Source organism: Suricata suricatta, chromosome 2 (genome assembly GCF_006229205.1).
Source record: "Suricata suricatta isolate VVHF042 chromosome 2, meerkat_22Aug2017_6uvM2_HiC, whole genome shotgun sequence".
NCBI classification, from domain to species: domain Eukaryota; kingdom Metazoa; phylum Chordata; class Mammalia; order Carnivora; family Herpestidae; genus Suricata; species Suricata suricatta.
Genome location: NC_043701.1, coordinates 158,054,893 through 158,079,853, shown reverse-complemented (window position 1 = coordinate 158,079,853; position 24,961 = coordinate 158,054,893). Strand labels below are relative to the sequence as shown.

Sequence of the window (24,961 nt, the reverse complement as noted above, 5' to 3'; positions counted from 1 at the left end):
ACCATTTGCTGCTTCTCGTAACTAGCAATGTGTGTGTCCTCTACCGGACCATGCTTCTTCCTTAGGCCATAAGCTCCTTCAGGATGGACACTAAGACAGGGTGCTTTTCTTACAACAGGCAGCCAAATAAATGATGAATGGACCTTAGACTGAATGAAAATCGATAGGTGATATAATAGATGATATTAAAACCAGACACTAAAACCTTTATTTTTTAAATACAGTGCATTTAAATTAAAATTTAAACTCTACATCAGTTCTAAAATTATCCTTTGAAACAACTGCATCTATATTTTTACCACTTAAATTAGATTATTTAATTGTTAAAATGTGATCAATTTAAAGGTTTTTTTCTCAGCACATTGTTCTTAAACTTATAGCACCTGTTTTCACTTTTCTGCTAACATGTGCTAACAGATGACAGAGCAAATGATGAACTTGGAAAAGTGATTTCTTAGAATTATTTTCTGTAAAACTGGATAATTTTTATAATGTGGAGCTCAGAATATATATAATACAGCCATACTTCTGGCTACCAAGAGATTAGTTCGTATAATGGGATAAAATAAATTAACATATTATGATGTTTCACAAAGAGTGCCGTAACTCCCATGTGAAAATCAACCACTGGTCTGCACTTTATAAGTCTGATTTGAGGACACACTATGAGATCACCAGGGAATAGAGATTTTAAGTCCTAATTATGTGATATTCAAGACAATACTCTTATGTAATCAATTAGAAGTACTTTGTAATTTACACACAGTTGGCCTTTCTGATTCCCTTGAATGCCCACAGAGATCTATACACAAATGGAGGAAGTCATTCTTTCTTGGGTATAAGATTGAAAAGGAACCAGAAGTCACATATCCCTGTTCACAGAAACTCTGTTCAGAAACCAGCTAAGTCCGTGACACCTGTACCTGAGGCCCACCCTCTCTCCAAAACGTTGCCCTTTAAGAGACCTATCTCCCTGTACTCCTGTTTCCTGGGCACCAGAATGGTTGGGGGTGGCTCCCAGTGAAGCCAATCTTGAAATATGGGAAATGTAGTCACTCCCTCCTGCCACAGTACTTTGTATACATCTCTCTTTTGGCATTTATAATAACAACAATAGTAGCTATTATTATAGTAGCTACCATCTGCTATATCCACTCGAGGGGCGAGGCATAATTTCACCATGCTCTTGTTGTCTGTAAGTGATTGCCCCTAACACGATGGTAAGCTTTCTGAAGAGCAACAGCTATGTTCTACTTAATCTCCACTTCCCCAGAATCTAAGAATAGCACCTGGCACAGGGTATGAACTCTGTAACTAGTGGGTGACAAATGGATATCCATATGCAAAAGAATGAAGTTGGATGCCTACCTGACACTATACTCAAAGGCTAACTCAAAATGGATCAAATGCCTAAATGTAAAAATGGAAACTGCAGAACTCTCAGATGAAAACATAGGAGTGAACCTTTGTGACCTTGGAGTAGAAAATGTTTTGTTTGTTTGTTTGTTTGTTTGTTTGTTTGTTTAGATAAGACACCATAAGCACAAGAAACCAAGAAAAAAATAGATAAACTGGACTTTAGAATACTTTGAGAATGTATTTAATGGACTACCAGCAAATCATATATCTGATAGGAAGCTTGCATCCAGAATAAATAAAGAAAACTTACAACACATAAGAACACAACTCAATTAAAAAAGTGGGCAAAGGATGTAACTAGATAGTTATCTGCAGAAGATATACAACTGGCCAATAAGCACATGAAAGAATGTTCAGCTTCTTCATCATTAGGGAAATGCAAATCAAAGCCCTGAAGAGATAAGACTTCAGACCCACCAGAATGGCTATAATAAAAAAGACAATAACAAATGTGGATGTGGATAAACTGGAACCCTTAGACACTGGCTGGTGGGATTATAAAATGAATCACCTGCTTTGGAAAATAGTTTGGCAGTTTCTCAAAATATTGAACATGAATTATCATATGACTCAGCAATTCCACTCTTAGGCATTCACCACCCAAGTGAATTGCAAACATATGTTCTCACAAAAAATATGGACACAAAGGTTTATTTCTTTTTTTTTTCTTCCTATCAGACATTTATCTATTCCCAATAGCTAAACAGTTGAAACAATCCAAATGTACATCAACTGCTGAATGGATAAATCATATGTGGTATATCCAGACAATGGAATATTATATGGCCATAAAAGTGAATAAAGTACTGATACATGCTTTGTATCAAACAAGGACAAACTTTGAAAACATTATGCTGAATGAAAATAGCTAGACCCGGGGGGGGGGGGCACACCTTGTATGATCCCATTTATGTGAAATGTCCAGAATAGGTTAAATCTATAGAGAAAGGAAGTAGACTAGTAATTTCCAGGAGCTCGGGGAAGAACGAGGTTGGGGACAAACTGTGGGGTTTCTTCTGGGGTTATGAAACATTCTAAAAGTATACAGTGATGGTTGCACAATTGATGGTCCACTGAATTGTATGCCTTAAAAGGGTGAATTTCATGGTATATGAATTTCATTACAATAAAGCTCTTATTTTTTTTTTTTACTGTTTATTTATTTTGAGAGAGACAGATAGAGAGAGAGAGAGCGAGCGAGTGAGCCTCAGTGCAGGAGGGACAGAGAGACAGTGGGACAGAGATCTAAAGCAGGCTCTGTGCTTGACATTTCCAGAGAGCCCAATGTGGGGCTCAAACTCACCAACCGTGAGATCATGATCTGAGCCGAAGTCAGATGCTTAGCCGACTTGAGCCACTCAAGCGCCCCTCAATAAAGCTCTTATTAAAGCCAAAGGGAAAGAAAGAACCGTGCTTGAATGAACAGGAAGTCAGTGGGTAAGTAATAATAGGAACTGTTTCATAAAAAGAGAATAGGCTCAAACATAAGGGCAATACTGGTTTGGACATGGGTGGCGATGCTGCTGGTAAAATGCTAGTTTAGAGTACTTGCTGACATTTTGTGCTCTTGGACATGGCAGAGACCAAAAGTGGGCACAGACAAGGCCTTCAGGGGAACAGAAATGGGCAAGAGGGCACCACCTTGTAAATATCTGTGGCTGTGGAAAAGCTGAGCAGGGATGAGGGCTTGTTATAGCTGAGAGGAAAGAATCTAAGAACAAAGATCTCATTAAGATATAAAAAGGCAAAAGGTAAGGCAATGTTTTACATGGAAAACTCGTGAATGCCACAGCTTTATGAGGCATCATGAGGTCCATGTCCCCGGACCATACTACTGTGGCACTGAACACCAACAGATGGGAAATCTGTGAGCTGGGTTGGAAGATACTGACACAGTGGATTTTATGCAATGCACTTTCTAAACCTTACGGCTACATTTGTCTCTGTTGTAAAGAGTATATTTTATTCAGGTTACTGGTACTCTACTCCTGAACTTCTCTCCTGAACTGGTAACTAGAGACTCTCTGGCCTCTGGCTTGAATCCCTGCCATGTTCTGGTGTCCAGCCTCAGCAGAATCCCCACGTCTGTCCCGATGGCTTGGCTTGCCAACATGCGTTGCCTAGCTTTCAGGAGCTCTGAGCTCCAAGCCTTCGTTTGTTTCCCTCCAGCCTGGACTACTTTCTCCCAGCTTCTGATTTCAGCCTCTAGTTTCAATGCTGTCCACACCCTGATGAGACACAAAGTGGAGAATACATGTCTATGGCCTGAGCCACTCTGTTTGGACCACAGTGTTAGGATGGTTTTGGTTGGAACTCAATCTTCAATGAAGCATAAGAGGTCAGTCACACCTTGGAATTAAACAGGGCTATCTGGTGAGACACCCCCAAGCCCAAAGCTTTGGAACATGCTTCACTAGTTCAGTGGTTCCCAATGCTGGCTGTACATAAGGGTCATTGAGAAGGGGCACCTGGGTGGCTCAGTTGGTTGAGTCTCTGACTCTTCATCTCAGCTCAGGTCCTGATTCCAGGGTCATGGGGTGAGCCCCACATCAGGCTCCACGCTTCGTGTGGAGGAGGTCCCTCTGCCCCTCTCCCCGACTTGCACACTCTCTCTAAAATAAAAAAAAAAAATTGAATCACCTGAGAAGCTATAAATACATTCTAAAGACTGGATCTCACACCCCGGGATTCTGATTTCAACAGTTTGGGGTGGGGCTATGCCATCAATAGTTTAAAATGTTCCTTAGATGATGCTAATGTTCAGTCAAGGCTGGAAACTACTAGTTGGTTCTCAAAGTGTGTTCCCTGGACCAGCAGCATCAGCATCACTTGAAAACCTAGTTAGAAATGCAAATTCTCAATACCCATCCCACACCTAGTAAATCAGAATCTCAAGGGTTGTGCCCAGTGGTCTGTAATTTTAACAAACTTTACAGCTAGTTCTGATACAGGCTAAGGTTTGTAAACCACTGGCTATTTGCCTGATGACTTACTAATGAAGAAGAAAAATAAGTGCTGAGATGTCTAGTAAAACCCTTTGATGTGCCTGGTTTAAGTCACCAGATGCTAAGAACCTACTAAAAGAAAGAAAAGAATCTCCTGGAACAAAGGGTAGTTGCAGTAGACAGCTGATGAGTGCTCTCTCTCATAGGATGTGGTGGTTTTATTATTTGGCTGACATTGGACAGAGAGTATATGTTGATGGTTTAATGCTGAGTTTGAAAAGGGTTTTTTTTTTGTAGCTTTTGTACTGATCACCTCTGAGACAGGCTTGAGGTACTGCACTGTCTATTAGGCTTCTGGTGTGTCTCAGGTCAATAAAATTTCCCATTACTGAAAATCAAGTTAGGCATTTCTGTTGTCCGTCAAATCCAAAGGGTGGGTCCCAGTACAGGTTGCTGGTACCTCTAGTCTGTCTCATCACCAACTGGCATCAACATACCCAAACCACATGTCAGATTTCTTAGAAGGGCAACTAGGTTTTCAGGTATTGCTTTAAATCTTTTTTTTTTTTATGTTTGTTTATTTTTGAGAGAGAGACAGAGTATGAGTAGGGGCAGAGAGAGGGAGACACAGAATCAGAAGCAGGTTCCAGGCTCTGAGCTGTCAGCACAGAGCCCAGTGTGAGGCTCGAACCCATGAACTGTGAGATCATGACTTGAGTTGAAGCTGGACGCTTAACCAACTGAGCCACCCAGGCACCTCTCAGGCATTGCTTCTGAAGCAGAGGCCAGGGATGCAGCTAAACACCCTACAATGCCCAGGACAGCCCCACAATAAGGAATATCAATAATGTTGGGCTTGAAAACCTTGCTTTAAAGAGACAGAAAGTTAGCAAGTAGCAGCAACATCACAACTATGTTTCAGTATTTGAAGAAGATGAAACTTTCTCCAAGGGTCTTTAATAGATATCTCCTCTAGATGGTTTTGGCACATCACAGTGAAGAGCTCCTAAGGCCCCTGTTAGCATATGCCTTGAAAAAAAAAAGCGCAAAGTATTGATTTGCTTCCTCTCTTTTAAAAATAGCTACAACACTTTGGTAAGGTAACTGTTCCCAAGATAAAATATAGAAGCTAGGACAAAAGCATAATTGCTTGGAAATAGAGAACTAAGGAAAGCAGAAATCATTTTATGCTTTTATGGTTCCTGCTTCACTTATGACCTTCACCTTATAAAATATGCTGACATTTGCTATATTTTTATCCTCCCTGGTGTTGCTGCAGCATCTTTTAATCATTTAGTAGACAGTACTGAATGCCTTTTCATTCTTACTATGGTCTTCGTATATCATTCTACCTTGGGGTTGCATTGAACTCGAAGCGTGTTCCTTGGAGCAGCAGCACTGACCATCACCTGGGCACTTCTTCAAAATGCTAGTTCTCAGTTCCCACCACTGACTTACAGAATCAGGATTTTGGTCGTAAGTGGGGTCTAGACAGCCTCCAGACACTAGACAGTAATATCCCAGAGGATTCTCATGTACACTGAAGTTTGAGAAACACTGCTTCTGACACTTGCTATTCAAAGTGTAGCCCTTGGACCAGCAGCCTGTGGCATTGCTGAGAAGCCTGTGAGAGCCGCAACTCAGCCCCCAGCTCAGCGGTCTGAGTCCGAGTCTGCATGCCCTCAGGACCCCCAGGTGATTCTTATGCACATTTAAGTATAAGAACTGGTTAAGAACCTGGTTTGCTTCCCAACCTTATGACTGACATTTTTCTGTTTCCACTGAGGGTTCCTTTATCTTCATCTAAAGACAAATACAACTCAAAGTCTGTAGCTCAGTGAGTCTCAACCCTGGCTGCATGTAGGAGCCACCTGGAGAGCTTTAAAATCTACTGATCACCTGGGTGCCACTCACAGAAGTTCTGATCTAACTGGCCTGGGGTACAGTTTACGCATTGGGATGTTATGTTTAAAACTTGTTCAGGTAACTCTACAGAGCAGTTGCAGTCAAGAGCCTTTGCTCTGGTCCTTGATCTTCTGCTCCTCCCTCTTCCTGATTACAAATCCCAGCAGAGCCCCATGACTTTAAATATCACCACCACCTCTTACCTGAGGACTAAATTTATATCTTAACATCAGTGTCTATTTTGAACTTCCATCCTGCTTTAGAAATTTTGCCTAAGCTGTCTTCTTGTCTTGTCAAAATCGCTTATCTCAACAGGAACATGTGATCTTCAAGAACCACTATCCCCATTCTTCCTGTCCCTTCACTATAGTACATGGTACCATCAACCTTCTAGTTACCCAGGGTCATAACTCAAGAGTCATTTTTTACCTTCTTTTCCTTTGTTTACTATTAGGAAAAAATAAATCCCCACATTCTTGCGATTCACCTTTTCTTCCTTCATTTTATCAACAAGTATTTATTGAATGCCTACTGTGTACCAAGCACTATTCTAAGCACTAGAAATGCAGCAATGAGCACAATCGACAAAATCATTTTTCTTTTATAGCTTATATTCTAGTAACTTGGGGTGAGAGATAATAAGCCAGATAAATATGTTATGTAAAGTCAATATCACAGCACTAAGATGAGAAGCAAAGCAGGGGAGAGCAATGGGAAGTATACAGGCGTTATAATTTTAGGTAGTGGAGGGCAGGGATGGACTCCCCAAGAAGGTAAGTACTAGAGTACAGATCTGAAGGTGGTGAGGTGGGGAGCCCTGGGGATACCTGGGGGATACCTTTGCAGTAGAACAAGAAGCAAAGGCCCGTAGCAGCTGGAAGTGTAACTGATGTGCTTAAGGAATAGCAAGGGTGCCAGTGGGGTGGCTGCTGAGTGTGGGAAAGGACAGTAGTAGGAGCTGAGGTCAGGGAGGTAAGGGATAGGGTAGGTGCACCTGTGATAAAGCCTGGACAGCCTTAAGGACTTGGCTCTTAACTTCACGTGAGACAAAGTCATTGTAGAGTTCCGTGTTTGTGTGTGTGCTTGTTTTTGACAAGTCTGATATAATCTGACATGTTGTTTTTTTAGAGAGAGAGAGCATGCCTGTTCATGTGTGTACGTGCAAAGGAGGAGGGGAAGAGGCGGGAGGGGTAGAGAGAGAATCTTAAGCAGAATCCACGATCAGTGTGGAGTTTGACATGGGGCTCAATCCCAGACTCTGGGATCATGACCTGAGCTGAAATCGAGAGTTAAATGCGCAACCCACTGAGCCACCTAGGCGCCCCTGACTTATGTTTTAAAAGACTCTTTTGTAGCTGTTATGTTAAGAATGGACACAAAGTGGGTGGAGGAAGAAGCAGAGACACATCATAGAAAGTTCTGGCAGTCAACCAAGTGAGATATGGGTGGTGGCTTGGCTGGGATGCAGTAGGGGAGGTGGTGAGATGTGAGCAGATTCTCCAGATATGCTGAAAGCAGAGACTACATGAGGGACTGGATGTGGGGCAAGAGTGAAAGAGAAGTTTGGGCCTAAATGACAAGAATGGAACTGCAATTTCCAGAGATTGGTAATACTGCACAAAGAGTCAGCTTGGCAAAGGTAGCAGGAGCTCAGTTTTGAAGAGTTTAAGTTTGGGATGCCTTTCAGACCTCCAAATGGAATGTCAAGTAGTAGCTGGAAATTAAAATATGATGATATTTTTGGGAGAATGAATGAAATAGTCATGGGAGTGAAACTAGATGAAGATCCATTCTGAGCCCTGAGGCATTCCAACATTTAGAGGTCACAGGAATGCAACATTCATGCAACACATACTTAAGCATCTGATATGGGAAGGCCCTGCTCCAAGTGCTGAGGATACATCAGTGAATACAATGTAGGAGAATCAGTAAAGGAGCCTGAGAAGAAGCATCCTGAAGGTAATGAAGTCTCAGAAATGTTGTCCATTCTAATTGCAAGTGCACAGTCCTTAATTTCCATGTCCGCATTGCATCCTGGACAACTGTATTAATCTCCTAACAGATCTGCCTTTTGGGTTCTCCAGCTCCAATTCGTTCCATCCACCAAAACCAGACTGACAAAGAATTTATGAGCTTACTCCCTACCTCAGTAACATGTACAAGTTACCAGGGAGGATTATTCCTTGAGTCTTCTTGCTGACATTAACAGCCTCCATGTATTTTTGGTATATACCTTGCCTTCTTTTGCAGTACTCTATCAAAATGGATTGCATTTATTCTCCATTCAGAAAATAACCAGTTAAAGAATACTCAGCTAATAAATGGTAGAGCCAATATTGAACTCAGGGAAGTGAATAGGACTCACCTAGCTGGGGTCTGCGGAAAGCTTCAGGACAATCAAATGAGACTGGATACTTGGACTTCAAGCCTCTCAGACCCAGAGCCTGTCTTGGAGGCAGCCTGCGGGGCCAGTTTGTCTCTCTCCTAGTTCAGGCTAAACATACCCAGGGTCCTAAGCTTAAAAATCACCATGATAACCCAGAGTGATCTGGTTAAGCTTTGACTAACGGTTACATTCTCAGGCATGAGCCAACCTCAGACACAAAGAAAGACACTGAAAGGCAAACAGATCTGGTCTAAATTGTCTAGAGATTATATAGTTCTGGACCAGCCCAGGGGCTATGACTGAACTAGGCTGGTCCTAGGGAGGAGAGAGACATGGGTCTCAGGGGTTCTATTCAAAGTAAGCCAGACTCCAGAGGTAACCGTAAAACCCACCCTTTTGAAGGTTCTCATTCCAGGTAAAGATGGTCTACAGCTACTCCAACATTCTCTCCCAGTGTTTCTGATCTAAATCAAGCTGACTCCTGAGAGCACAGGTCAACATTCACCCCATTTTCCAGTTTTTGTCCTAGTAGTAATTGCCATACTTAATAAATCCTAGTTTTCATTGTATCTCTGCCTAATGGGGATTGTTATTACTACTATATGGATGAGAAAATGGAGACTCTGAGAAATAGTGACGTGTCCCAAGTAAGCAGCTCTCACTTCTGTTCATTACGTACAGTCACCTTTACTTGGGTTGGATCAGAGAAAGTACTTGTTATACTAAATGACTAACTAGATACAACTCATGTAATTACATCAGTGATGTAGGCAAATGGTGAAGTGTCTTGAATGCAATATAAAGGTATCATTAGCCTTTTCAGTAAACGTACGATATGGTATCATTATTCCCATTTTAAGAAGGGAGATAAGCCTCATTCAGAGTGGTAGAGTGACCTGCCCTAGTTACACAGCCAGGAAACAAAGAAGTGGGGATCTAATTCCAGGTATTTAGGACTCTGTGCCTGTGGCTCCATCGTCTGAGGCAGTAAATCATAGATGTGGCTTCTGATTCTGCCTCAGTCACTAACTCTGAGAAGGACACTCACGTCTCCAGATCCCAGGTGACTCATAGACAAAAAGGGAAAAAATTCTACTGATTTCACATGCACGGTGGGCACAAAATGAGTTACTGTTTTGGAAAGATCTTTGCAAATGTAAAGATTAACTATAAGGGACTATCATCACTGTTTTTATTATTTTTCTTTTCTGGGCCTCATGTTCTTCCACCTTAAAATTAAAGAATGGGAGCAGATGACTTCCAACGTGCCTTTTCTGGCTCTAAAATGATCTACTTTCATTAGTCTAAACAGTCCTGGGCTACAGAACGAGTTTGGCTTTACAGGATGCTTCTTTGTGATAACGTATGATACACAAGAATTCTAATAGTGCCAATACTCACAGCATCTTGCGTTTACAACGTGTTGTGTACTCCTACTGTTTATCTAATGTTTATATCTTAATATTAAAGAATTCCATTGGACTAAGATGAGAAAACGATGCCTTGACACATGCTAGACTTAAAAAAAAATCTATCTTTAAAAAAAAATCTATAGATTCAAATCAAATCACTTTCTATCGAATCAGGGAGAGAAAAAAAAAATGTTAGCTTACCTACCAGTCCTGTAGCAACCACTTTGATTTGGAAAAACAAAACAGTCCCTTTCCCTCAGTTGTTAAAAAAAAAAAAAAAAGAGACTACTGTTTGTAGTAATTATCTTACTCTACTTCATCTAAAATAAAATAATCAATACACTTATCACAAAAATTTTTCTCAAGCCACTAAAAGGCAATTATAAAAAAGCCAACGATGTAGAACACCATGGTAACCAGCATCACCAGGGCAGGAAAACATAGTTGTTAGTCACTAGGATCTAAGCTGGTTGGCAGTTTGGCTTGCTAAGCAACACTGCAAAAATAGCAGGGTAACAACCCATAATCTGAAGATATGACTTTGCACAGCTTTGAATCTGCCCAGAAGGAACTACCCCAGTTGCATACACCAACCTAATGGAGTAGGCTCCCAGTCAAGCCTAATTAACCATTGATTCACCAAATATTTATTGAAGCTTACTATATACCAGGCACACAATTCCTAACATGTTTATTTACTTGATTTCTCAGTTAAATAGAAGCTCTGAAATAGACACAGAAAGAGTGGTTTTGTGATTAGTGAGGTTGAGGGAGGGATTTGCTTGTCGACTCAGAGAGAAATAGCAGCTGATAGATAGCCAGAGGACAGAGAAAAAGAAAAAAAATAGACAGTGGACTGCTTTATAATATAGCATAAAATAACTACATTCTTATGACCATGATCCTGCGTCATCAAGAAAAGATTAAGTTATATTTAGGATCCTTTCCTAAGGAAGGCAGGCATGGGCATAAAACATTTTAGAAATACCAACACTAAAAATGGTTAAAATATACAGTTTTGGCCTTTGGAGAGAACAGAAGTTATCTTTGACAAATATCCCATTCTGCCTAGTTCCCCATTTTGTTGGGAGAATAGCAGCATTAAGATCATTGGTTTACCAGTGTTCAAATACAGCGTTGGCTCCCTTTCTGCTTTTATTTTTCTAGTTCAACCTCCTGCCTCAGCTGGAATGCCCTTTTCCTTCATAATTGTTTATCAGAATCCTTCTCTGTTGACTTCCTCAAGAAGTTTTCCCAGATCTTCCCAGGGAATTTCTGCCTTCTCCCCCCACCCCCCGCCCCCAACAGGTCTAGATGCCCTTGCCTGTCCACCAGGCTGCTTGGTATCATTTCCATCAAGGCCCTTCCTACTTTCATGCTCCTGGAGGCCAGGCTCTTTCTGATATTTATATCCATATCCATCTCCCAGAGCCCTGGCAGCCAGGCACTCAGTGAATGTTTGTGAACCCAACTATCCACACAATCCCTAGCAGTAGAGGGAAGGTTGGCTGGCAGAAGTAGCACTTTCCCTAAAGGATGTTAAATGGCTCAGGAACCCACATGGCACCCACACTGGCCCCCATCCTCAGTGCCTTTGCACGTCTGCTCCCTTCTCCTAGAAAGCTCTTCCTCTAGTGAACTTCTTGCCACCCTTAAGGATTTAGCTCAAATATCACTTGGGGATGGGAGGAGTCTATCTTTAGCCACATGACCAGGTCAGGGCCCCTATTATACACTCTCATGACTCCCTCTACTTGTTCTTCAAATTATGTTACCGGTTGTAATTAGTTATTGGTTAGTGTATATTTCCCAACTGTATGGCAAGTGCCAGGAGGGCAGGAGGCCTGCTATAGAATAATATGGAAGGCAGGAAGGAAGGAAAGAAGGAAAGGAGAAAGAGAGTAAGGAGGGAAGGGAGAAAGAGAGGAAAGAAAGAATGAATTGAGAAGAATCCCAATTTGGAAAGAACATACAGCAGAAAATAAAAAGCGAACTGAAGTATTGCTATGGAAGGTCCAGGGTCCCCAAATGTGGGCCTAGAGGTAAACCAGTTTAAGAAAGTACTAGGAGTATCTACAGACCACCCACCCCTCACTGCGATACCCAAATGCTTTAAGGGGTCCAGAAACACAACCAAGTATATTTGATTGTTAAAAAATGGAATTGAGGTGAGCTACTATACTCTTCAAATAAAAGATAATAAAACAAGAACATGGAATTTAACTGTAGCCTGTGGGACTTAGATTAGATAAAAAGTCTGACAATGAAGGCTGTTATATTCTGGGAAAGATAACGAAACCTAAAAATGAAAGTGTGAATTTGATTCTGTCAGTCTTTTCAGTGCCCCTTTAGCTCAAATTCTATGGTTACCTGGGATTTCTTTTGCCAGGCTGAATAAAAAATTATTTCAGAACCATATTACAACAATCATAACAAAAATTTTAAAGAAATAGAAATCAACAATTTAACACTTTGTATATTTAGTTACTTCTAGTTTTTCTTGTTTCTTTTTGTCCTGCCTTCCACTACATGATGGACTATGTATGCTTTGTTTACTGTTTGCTCTAATTATTATTTAGAAGGTAAATATTCTAATTTTTACTAATTATAATTTAGCAATGTTTAACACATTTTAAAACAGGTTACACTTTTTAAAAAATGTTTTATTTATTTTTGATACAGAGAGAGACAGAGCATGAGAGGGGGAGGGGCAAAGAGAGAAGGAGACACAGAACTAGAAGCAGGCTCCAGGCTCTGAGCTAGCTGTCAGCACAGAGCCTGATGCGGGGCTCGAACCCATGAACGTGAGATCTGACTTGAGCTGAAGTCGGAGGCTTAACCGACTGAGTCACCCAGGCGCCCCAGATTACACTTGATTATATCAGTAAAATATAACTTTGAGTGTAAATAACCTTTTATTTTCTTTGATGAAAGACAACAATGTAGCGCTAATATTTTGGCAGTTTTATTATAGAATTAAACAATGGGATAATTATTCTTTAAAAAAATTTTTTTAAAGTTTATTTGTTTATTTAGAAAGAGCGAGAGCACATGTACAACAGGGGGGAGGGGCAGAGAGAGGGAAAGACAGAATCCCAAGCAGGCTCTATACCAGAAGCACAGAGCCCAATGATAGCTTCATCCCATGAACCTTGAGATCATGACCTGAGCCAAAACCAAGAGTCAGGCACTTAACCAAATAAACCACTGAGGTGGCCTGAATGATTATTCTTCCTGCTAAAATATCATACCCGAATTGGGAGTGATAAAGCAAAACACTGACTTCCCAACCAGATTATTCCTCAGTGAAAATGTTATGTGGTATGTCTATGCCAGGAGCACTTGCTAGCTGGCTGGATGTCTTTTAAACAACAGATCACATGTGGTAGAACCAAAGCTTGAAGAGGATACCTTTCAGCTCCACAACGGCTGTCTTGTTCACCACTGTATTCCCAAGGCCTTGTGCAGTGCCTGGTCCAAAGAAGGAGTTCAGTATTTACAGAATGCATGAATGAATAAATCAACAAATGAGCAAAGACTGAGTATGAAAACTGCAATAAGCCACACTAGTCTATAGATAGAATAACCCAACAGTATGTGGATTATGCCATCTTTGTTTAGGAGGATGGTGTTACTAACCCAGCAGAGCTAAACTGTCTGTTAAATATTGGAGCTATTATACCTAGAGGTATTTGACTTCAGAGCAAAGCTTTATTCCTTCTCCTTGTTCTCTGCATAGGGTTGGTGTTTTCCTAAAAACAATTCAATAAACAGAGCAGTGAATTTTAGAAATTTAGTTCAACCAATATTTAAGGGTCCATTTCATAAATTTGTCTTCCAAAGTTATAGGACTCACTCCCAAGGAGACTACAGTGAAAATAATATCATCATATTAAAAAATCACTTTTAGGATCAGAATGGGATATTTTATTAGTGGAAGAAGGCAAGATCATGGGTTTTTCTCTTTATTGTCTTGTATGGGTGCTAACTTTTAACATGACAAAATATTAGGAGTTACTATTTCAGGATGGTGGGATGATTATCTTTGAGTGATTTTCATGCTTTCTATATTTTTCAGTTTTCTATAATGAACATGCAGTATAGAAACTTATAAAAATTTTATAAAAGTAAAATTTTATAAAAATTTTATATCCTAACCATAGTCACTATCTTCTCCATGTTCTCATTGCATTTTTATATTTCTCTTCTACCACTTTTATTGTAATGATTTATATACACGTCTGTCTTATCCACATATGTCCATGCTGACCCATGAGTTGTGAATTGTAACGCTGTTGAAGTTGGGGTAAAGGGGAGTCCAGCCTGCCTCCTAACTTTTCAAGGGGGAACACTATTCTTTCAGGCTGTGGGCTCTTTGGGAGCAGGGACTATATCTCAAACATCCAACTCTGAGCATAGGGCTTTGAACATGAAAAAGGGTAAATAAATAATTGTTACAATAAATGGACATAAAAGGTGAAGAAACCATACAGGCAACGCATTTCTTCTAAGACTTAAATTTTGCCTTTGTCCTGCATGGTCCAAAAGGACTGGCTGGAGATCATTAAGGATTCATTTACTAGAGCCCTGAAGATCCTTTCTATTATATTAAAGTTTCACTCCTTCAGTTTTTCATTCATTCAACAAACATTTACTGAAAATTTAGCATGTGGCCTATCCTTTGTTAGGTGCTACAGCTACAAAGAGAGAAAAAATAGTCTTTGCTCATCATGGGGGTGAGCAGCACTAATAAGCAAAAACCAATATTACAACCTCTTAGTTTAATAAGAGAGATGTGGGACGATTAAGTTGGCTCAAACTGGGGTTTACAGGAGAAGCTTCCCAGAGGATGTGGCCCCTGTGCTGAGTGTTAAAGGAGGAGCTGGAGTCAGGATTAATCAAGCAATGCACATTCCTGACGTGAGGAAAGAGACAAGGGCAAGCAAGAGCAGTGTGGCCATGAAATTCAGTGTTCCTGGAGCACAAAGCTGTGGCAGGAGTGGTGAGGGATGGGCCTGGAGGGTAGGGCAGGAGCAGGTCTGGAGAGCACAGCTTAGACTTTATCTTGCAGGCAGTGGGGTGTGCAGCAGGGTTTTAAGCAGGGGATGATGTCACCAGAGATTATTTTGGTGGCACTGCAGAAGATGGATTTGAGGGAGACAAAAATTGGAAGATGCGAAATTTCTTAGGAGGCATTTGCACAGAGGAGTAATAGGTTTTTGTTTATATTTAAGAATCTTAGCTAACGTTTATTTAGCATTTCCAATGACAATTACTAAATAAGCATTATAAAGCAATATTGTATTATTATTTCAAACAACTCTATGAATAAATGCCATTATTATACTCATTTGACGACTAATAGAACAGATAATTAAGTAACTGTCCCAAAGCCTCAGGTGGTCGGCACCAAAGGTTATGCTCTTCATCACTACCTCATGTGTTTACTTTTGGTCTCTCACTTTGGAATGAAAGCTCTGTGCAGACAGGAGCTGTTATGTCCTCCACTGTGGCTAAATGGTATCAGGAACTATTTCTTCAATAAACTCAATAACTCGCCTAAGTAAAAGAAATAGTGGACTATATTATATATAGACAAGAAACATTTTAGATGCAATCTGGCCAATTTTTGGCTGACTTTGTTGATTGTTATGGACTGAATATGTCTCTCTCCCCACCACCCAAATTCATATGCTGAAGCACTAAGAACCCCCACCCTCTGCAGTGAGGCCTCTGAGGAAATAATTAAGGCTAAATAAGATCATATCGGTGGGGCCCTAAGCCCTAAGCCAACAGGATTGGTATCTTTATAAGAGGAAAAGAGACCAGAACTCGCTCTCTCTGTACACATGTACCAAGAAAAGGCCATGTGTAGATACAGAGAGAAGCTGGCCGTCTACAAGTCAGGAAAAGAGCCCTCACCAGAAAACAGATCAGGCGGAACCTTGATCTTGGACTTCTGGTCTCCAGAATTGTGAGAAAATAAATTTCTGTTGTTTAAGCCAACCAGTCCATGATATTTTGTTATGGCAGCCCAAGCAGACTAAGACAGTGGTTAGTAGCATGAGGGTTGGGGTAAAGGGGAGGTTTTTAGCCTGGGAGGCTGGAGGGGCAGTGGTGCCACTGACTGGGGTAGAGAATCTGGGAAGATGAAGAGGAAATGTTGGCTGTGTCAATGGAACAACATTCATTATTCTATACTTTGGGTTCACCTCACTTGAACATAAAAATATAGTAGGAATTAGCTACTTAAAACCATTCGTTCAATAAATACCTATTCATCCCCTTACCATGGTGACCATTGTGTTTGTCCTGAGAATATAAAGTAAGTAAAATTCATTCTCTGTCCTTAAGGAACCCACAGTCCAGTAGGGGAGAAATACTGTTACCTTTTGTAAAGCAAACATTTTAGCTAGAAAGACCTTTCTCCTTTTCCCCACTTCTAAAGACCTGGAGCTCATAAGAAGTATGGAGGCTAAATCCCATATGGACAAGAGCTTTGGAGTCACATGACCTGTATTTGACTCTGGGCCTTGGAATACTAGCTCAGTGAAGGTCCTAGGAAGGCCAAGTAACCTTTCTGGGTCTTGAGGGCCTCACCTGTAACTGCGGAGTTATTTTAAAGATCAGATAAGAGAAGACGGGTAGAAATGTTTCATAAAATGCAACATACATGTTAGCAATTATTGTAATTATAAAAGCTCCATTTCTAACCTTTGAAAACTAGAAGTAAATCAGACATGGGCAGCAAGTCAGAGGTGAAAGGCCAACTTTGAGCCCTGTGGGTGGCAGGAGTTCTGGGAGGGAGGATGGATTAAGACTGGTGTAGTGGGGGAAAGAACAGATTCTGGTGTCCCACAGACCTAGTTCAAATCACAGTTCAGTTACCAACTGTGGAAAGTTGAGTAAGTCAGGTAAGGGGTCTGGGCTTTAGTTTCTTCACCTGTAAAATGGAGTTGATAATATCCACCCAGGAAAGTTATTCTGTGTAAAGGGCTTGGCAGGGTGCCAAGCAGAGCAAGTCTCTCAATTAATGGTAATTGTTCCTATTTGTCATTTTCCTCCCCTACCTCCTGATGGGTTTGTTTAGGTAGTTAAGTTACTTGAGATACAAAGAAGTGAGGCAAACAGAAGGGCTTTTATGATTTACTTTAAAAGTTATTTCTAAAGGTAAAGAGAAGTCATTCAACTCCTTTCCTTTCCTAACCTATGGTGCAAACATAATGTTTCTAGGAAATGACCACTGTGTTACATGGCATGAAGCCAGAGAACACTCAGCTTGATACTTACTCCTTGTAGATTTATTCTAAGTAAATCTACCAATCACTGGTAATAAGGGTTCTCTGAAGGCAGTGCTTCTCAGACTTTAATGTACATGAATCACCTGGGGGCTTGTTAAAATGCAGATTTTCATTCAGTGGCTTTAGAATGATGTATGAAATTCTGCATTTCTAACACGTTTCCAGGTAAGGCCCATGCTGCTGGTTTCTGGACCGCACTCTGAGGTAGGAGCATGGCTCTGAAGGGATGTGGAAATCTCCTGGCGTGGCATTTGATGTGGGAGACAAATGCAAAAGAAAAATATTTCCTTACTACCTACAACCCATTGACAAGTCCTTGAAACAGACCATCCTCTGGGACCTCAGCCACCTCGATGATGGCACTTAGTGCTAAGGGCAAAAGGCAATCTTAGCTTAACATTATTCTGACCCCCAGAATGCTAGAAGTCTACTTTAACATATAAAAATTCATTTGGAAACTTCCTTTTTCTCTACCCACCAGGCTATATGTTAGCAGTCGTCCTCTAGGCTAATGGCTCAGTGCTGTACACTGGAAGGGTCTCATGGCTGAGGATTTACTAAACAACAATAAATGAGCTTTTCCTAATAACAGCTAGCTAGCTAGCTCCCTGAGGGTCCCGGAAACCTTGTTTCCAAACTACCTTGGAGGCTTGTGATATCCCTAACTCCCTTGCAAGTATATAATCCGCCACTTCTCATGACCCCGGCACAGCTCTTTGGGCCCAGGGGTCCTGTCCCTGGTTTTAATAAAAACACCTTTTTGCACTAAAGATGTCTCAAAAATTCTTTCTTGGCTCTTGGCTCCAAACCCCAACATTTCCAAATGTTCTCTGCTTCTCTTTAGCTATCTACCTAATTACAAACTAATGATAGGACACTGACAAGCCTTTTTCAGACCAGATTTAGAAATTCTTCAGCAGGACTCATTTCAGATCAATATCAACCTTTCTGAGCAGCCTACTATGTGGAAGGCACTGTGCAAGGTGCTAGGGATCAAAGGTTAGTGAGACACAATTCCTGCTTCTGAAGACTGTCCTTACTCTGACACTACCCCCTTGTAGAGTGTTAACTTTCTAAGGGCAGTGTTATTATCTTGCCTATTGCCTATAGCACAGAGGCTCAATAAATAGTGAATGAATGAATGAGATTATAGTTTCCTGAAAAATATCCTCCAATAGCACACGAAAATGAGACATTATCTTAACTGCATTCTGTCCTAACTATCATCACATGGACGGGATAGATAAGTTAGAATCAGGCCGATAGGCTGGGCCTTAATCCAATCTGACTGGTGTCTTTATAATAAGAAATGGTTAGAACCACAGAGATTCTAAGAATGAGCTCACACACACTGAAGGAAGACCATGAAAGGACAATGAGAGCCATCTTCAAGCCAAAAAGAGAGTCCTCAGGAGAAATCAAACCTGCCAACACCTTGATCTTGGACTTCCAGCTCTCAGAACTATAAGGAAATTTCCATTGTTTAGGCCACTCAGTTTACAGTATATTTTTATGGAAGTCCTTACAAATTAATATAGAGGTTTTTTTTTTTACAGTTTTTATGCCCAGATCCAAGACTCCCTTCTGCAGGAGTCTTACAAAATGTAAGACTAATTCTAGGAGTGGATGGATGAACCTCGGGGTACAGTGGGAACGAGTCATGCAGGGACTTAGGGGAGACAGAAGAGGGGAAAAGGGTAGGCCAGACTGGGCTAAAACAGCTATAATATATACACGTTTTCCTTCCCTTCTCATGATACAAACACAAAGTTTACAGCTTGGACAGAAAGTAGGTTTTCAACAGTCCTCCCCTGCTTTTCAGGCTACATTTTGATACTTAAATTTTATTTCTCTAAAAAACATTGTGGCAGGAGTAAGATCCAAGATTTCTCTCTGAATGGAAGTCCTAAAGAGTGCAGATGATAAAGTAATGAGATTAGAATTTTGATAAACAATAAGGGGTGTCAAGATGTGCCAAATGGGATTCCTGCTGGTCACAGGGAAGCGACATTTGAAGCCTGATTCTCAAGTCAGGGGATTGACTTTTTGTTTTGTTTTTAATAAACACTCTAATTCATATGTACAGATGAAAGCCTCCTTCAAAATGGCCATTCTAGATGGTTCTATACTTATTTTAACCACGTCACTGTTCTCAACTCATTTCAGGAATTGTTTTCAGGGTCTGTGAGATAGTCTTCTGAAGTCAGTTGTGAATCTTGGGAAGGTAGATTTGATTTTCAAAAACAATCAAGTGTCCTTTTGGTTAACTAGGAGAACTGGTCAAACTGTGTAAGTCCAAGAAGATCGACCCTAAAGAAGCCAGGCTGATTTTTCTTGAGTGAATTGTACTCAACTCCAGAAGACAGTTTCTAAAGACAAACCCCAGACACGCAGTAAACGTTATAGACATGATACCAGCAGGATAGTGACTGCTCTGAACAAAACCCCATTCATTTATTTATGTAAATTTTCTAGTGGTTTCCTTATATGTCCTTATATCCACATCTACCCTACCCCATGGGACCCCAATTCCCAGAAGTACAAGGACCTCACCGCCTTAGTCAACCGTTAATCTCCAACCTGGTTACCTGATATGTATCAAATGAACAGCTGATGGAAAGTTAAATAAGGGGAAAGAACAACCGAGGTGTCTGGGCTTACTCTGTGTGGTTCAAGGGGCAGAACTAGGACCCAGAGAGCAGTTTCTAAGACACAGCTTTCTGCTCCATGTAAGAACCACATCAGCAGCAGCTGGAGCTGTCCAACAACAGAGTTAGTTTGCCCTGGAGAGTGTGTTTCCAGCCCTGGGAAGAGTTTAAAAAGGAAGGCTGCTAGTTACGGGACACTATGGAGGTTCTTCCTGTACTGGGTAGGAACTACCCAAAGACCTCCAAGGACTATCCTGAGTCCAACCTGCACAATAATATCTGCCAATTGTTAGATCCTGAAAAATACTGAAAAGAAATGGATGAGGAATATGGGGCATCTTATGAGCCAAGTAAAAGGTTAGAGGCTGGGGCTCAGCCGCCAGGAAGGTAGGGAGAAGTGAAATGAAAATAGCTACCATGAGGTGGGTGGGGCCTTCTTTGGGTTTTTGCTACCACAGGAGAGTTGCTTTGCAACTCTTTTACCTGAAACTTGACATGTTTATGATGGAGGAAGCAGTTGAGAGAGGAGATAGACCACTGCTCACCCTTCTTAAACTCCTCCAGTACGGTGTCCAGCCGAGTATCATTGAAGACGCAGTGCAGGGGCCGGTTGTAGAAGCGGGTGACGGTGAGAAGCGGGGTGCAGTCGTCGGGGTCCACGAAAGCCAAGTCCTTGACAAACAGAATGTCCACAATGTTGTGCCGCTGATCACCCTCGTACACGGGGATGCGAGTGTAGCCGCTGCGCAAGATCTCCGAGACCGTGGCGAAGTCCAGCACGGCGTCGGAGCGCAGCATGAAGCAGTCCCCGAGGGGGGTCAGCACCTCCTCCACCACCTTGGTGCGTAGCTCCAAGGCGCCCTGGATGATATTGAGCTCCTCCTTCACCAGGTCGCTGTAGGGGTCCGCGGCCCGTAGCGTCTCCAGTAGCTTCTCCCGTGTGTAGAAGGTGCTGATCTCCTGACGCAGCGCCCAGTCCAGCAGACGGCCCAACGGGTAGCACACGGGGAAGGCGGCCGCCATCAGAAGCCGAGTCAGGCAAACGCTGTGCGAGGCGATGGCCAGCCCATGGCGCGAACACACCGAGTAGGGGCAGATCTCAGCGCCCAGAAACACAGCTCCAGTGCACACGAGCGCCGGCAGCCACGGGAAGTGAATCCCTGCCTCGCTGTAATCTTCCCCGGTGCCCCCGACGCCCGGCGGCAGCGAGGCGTACAACCAGCCGGCCAGGGCCGCGTTGGCTCCGGCTTGGCCCAGGAGCAGGGTGCAGAGCAGATGGGTCCCCCTGCCGCGCACGGCCTGCACGCGGCGCGCCTGCTCCTGCTCTGCGGCCGAGCCGCTATTCCGCAGCACCCGTAACTCCACGGGGTCCAGCGAGAGCAGGCTCAGGCGCAGGCCGCTGAAGAGGGCAGACAGGGCGAGCAGCAGGAGCGCCCCGAGCGCTCGCAGCCACGCGGGGGGCAGCAGGTCTCCGCCCGGGCCGTACAGCCGCGGGCGGACGCGCAGCAGGAAGCCGCCGGCGGCGCCGTGGTGGTGCCAGGCGCGCCCGTCCCAGGCGCAAAGCGAGAAGAGCTTCCCGCCACCACCTGCGCCGCCCCGCTCAGCCTCGCCCTTACGCAGCTCCCGCACCCGCACCTGGACTAAAGCCGAGCCCGCCACGCCTCCGGGGCGCAGGGGCCCCAGGACCTCCACGTCCGACGCCCAGTCGCTCTGCTCGCGGCAGCGCTGCGGACCCGGGGGGCGCGTGGGGACAGCGCTGGGCGCCACGCCGCTCGCTCCTGGGGGCTCCTCGATAAACACGAGCCGCGGAGCCCAGTCGCTGGTGCCGTTCTCTCCTGGGGAAAGGGTAGGTGCTGGCATCGGCGCTGCGGGCGCCGCGGGCCCCGGCTGGAAATAGACGCGCAGAAGGAAGCTGGTGCCTTCCGCCGCGCGCAGGGTGCCCCCCTCCAGAGACACGCGGCCTCCAGCGGTGTCCTCCGGCCGCAGGCCCAGCAGCCAAGCGGCGGCGGCCGGGGGCCGAGGGGACAGGGAGAAGAAGAGCAAGAGAACAGCACCTCGGCTGCAGCAGTCCCGGAGCCTGACACCCACCGCTGCTGCCGCAGCCGCCATCCTGCACCCGGCGTGGTTGCACGTGATACTGCAGAGAACGGAGCGAGATCTGGAGGAGGAGGAGCAGGAGCCGGGAACCCGGCCGCGGGCAGGTCACCACGTGTAAGCCCCCTGTGAATGTACACTGGAGGGGGTAGGGGTTCAGACCCTGCCCCCACCCGGGGTCCCTGCAGGAGGCCGGAGATAGCCACGCATCACTGCACCACGCATAACTCCCAACGCACTTCGGTATATCTGAGTTGCAGCCTAAGGAAAGCTTGGCTTGGAGCACGGCCTCCTGCTCCAGCAGTAGCGCTCCCCTTCGCGGACTCCTACCCGGCAGTAATTCCCTGTCTGCCCCTTGCTTCCTGATTGGCCAGGGAAATTTCCCAGCGTTTCCCTTCTCTTCCTGCCTCTTGTGTTCCCCCTTCTGGTCAAAAGATATTAGGGAGACAAGTCTTGTATCTGTAAAAACTGTGCGTTTGGTCTCAACTCTGGTTGACCTTACATGTTTGAAAAATTTCCAAATTAAATAAGTTCAACTACTTGTTAAGATCCAAATGTCCATCAATAAGAAGCTGTTGAAATAAATTGTGGCACTACTATGTGACGGAATACTATGCAGCAGGAAAAAAGAATGACCGTGGATCCATGTGTTTGTGGTATGAAAGTATCCCCAAAGTAATAGGTTGAAAAATAGTGAGATGCAAAACAATATGCATAATATGCTTGTTTGTTTATTTATTTAATACATATTTTTTGGTCAAATTGGCTTCCATACAATATCTGGTGCTCATCCCAACAAGTGCCCTCCTCAATGCCCATCACCCACTTTTCCCTCTCCCCCAGCCCCCATCAGCCCTCAGTTTGTTCTCTGTATTTAAGAGTCTCTTATGGTTTGCCTCCCTTCCTCTTTGTAACTTTTTCCCCCTTCCCTTCGCCCAAGGTCTTCTGTTAAGTTTCTCAAGATACACATATGAGTGAAAACATCTGGTGTCTGTCTTTCTCTGATAGACTTATTTCACTTAGCATAATACCCTCCAGTTCCATCCACATTGCTGCAAATGGCAAGATTTCATTCCTTCTCATTGCCAAGTAGTATTCCATTATATTTACATAAATGTTGAAATAAATTGTGACACTACTGTGATGAAATACAATGCAACAGGAAAAAAGAATGCCGTTGATCCACGTGTTTGTGGTATGGACGTATCCCCAACGTAATCACAGAAAAATAGCGAGATGCGAAACAATATATATAATATCCTAGTTTGTATTAGAAGTTAAATTTAGGGGCTTCTGGGTTGCTCAGTCAGTGGAGCGTCCCACTCTTGATTTTGGCTCAGGTCATGATCCCAGTATGGTGGGATTGATCCGGGTTTTGGGCTGAGTACTGAGCATGGTGCCTGCTTAAGAGTTTGTCTGTCTGTCTCTCTCTCTCCTCCTCTTCCACTCTTCCCAATCATGCTGTCTCAAAAAAAAAGTTTAATTTATATATGCATATATACACATATAAAAGATTAATATGCAGAAAATACACAAATTTCTAAGTGTTAACATCTGGGGAGCAGGACTAGAGTGGTTGAGAGATACTTCCAAATGTATATAAACAGGAAGTTGTAAAGAAAAAACAGAAATCCTAGTCCTCTCCATCCTGTTTTCCCCAGTGGTTGCGTCTTACCAAAAGCAGGAAATTGCCATTGGTGTAATGTGTATGTATAGTTCTATCTCATTTTATCACACGTGCAGATTTACATAACCAGTATGCAAATCAAAATGCAGATTTTTTTCTATCACCATAAAGCTCTGGGGGGGAGACTTTTTTTCTTTTAACTGAATTCTTTGTATTTTTTTTTTAATTTTTAAATGTTTATTGTTAAGACAGAGAGAGACAGAACATGAGTAGGGGAGGGGCAGAGAGAGGGAGACACAGAATCGGAAGCAGGCTGCAGGCTCTGAGCTGTCAGCACAGAGCCTGACACGGGGCTCAAACCCACAAGCTGTGACATTATGACCTGAGCCGAAGTCAGACAACCAACCAACTGAGCCACTCAGGCGCTCCTGTATTGTTGGAATTTACCATAGGGCCTGTTAACTTTATTTTTACTCCTACAAATTTATTTTTGAAATTTATATAGTAAAATTCACTTTTTGATGTGCTGTTCTGAGTTTTGACAAATACATATTCATATATCACACTCAAGAATAGTGTCTTCTTGGGGCACCTGGATGGCTCAGTCTGTTAAGACTTAGACTCTTGATTTTGGCTCAGGTCATGATCTCACAGTTGGTGAGTTGGAACCCTATACTGGCATTTTCTGTCTCCCCCTCTCTCTGCCCCCCTGCCTCTCAAAAATAAATAAGTAAACATTTAAGAAAGAACAGTGTCATCACCCTCCAATAATCACTCTGAGTCTCTCTTTGTGGAACCCCTCCCCCAATCCCATCCTTTGGCAACCACTGATTTGTTCTCCCCCTGTAGTTTTCTTTTTCTAGAATGTCACATAAGTGGAATAATACAATTAAAGCCTTTGGGGTCTGGCTTCCCTTATTTAGCATAGCACATTTGAGAGTCATCCATGTTGTTGTGTTTATCAATAGTTCACTTCTTTTTATGGTTAGGGAGTATTCTATTACATGGATGCATCACAGTTTGTTCATCCATTTACCAGTTAAAGAACATTTGAGTTATTTACAGTTTTTGGAAATTTTGAATAAAGCAACTATCAATGTTTGTGCACAGGGTTTGGTGTGAACTTGTTTTCATTTTTCTTGGGCAAATTTACCATAGGTCTGTATTACTATTAATTAATTAATTAATTTTAATCTGAGAGAGAGCATATGCAGGGGGAGAGAG

General features: G+C 42.8%; 1 protein-coding gene across 2 annotated transcripts in view; it reads right to left on the bottom strand.

Moving 5' to 3' along the window:
• The window catches only part of CNNM1 (cyclin and CBS domain divalent metal cation transport mediator 1), a 59,173-nt gene extending 36,724 nt beyond the window's left edge, over nucleotides 1-22,449 (bottom strand). For both annotated transcript variants that reach the window (XM_029932352.1, XM_029932353.1), the window contains exon 1: nucleotides 20,562-22,449. In XM_029932352.1, coding sequence (XP_029788212.1) covers nucleotides 20,562-22,125 — 1,564 coding nt within the window. In that variant the 5' untranslated portion in view covers nucleotides 22,126-22,449. The remainder of the gene's footprint in view (nucleotides 1-20,561) is intronic.
• Nucleotides 22,450-24,961: the final 2,512 nt, after the last annotated feature.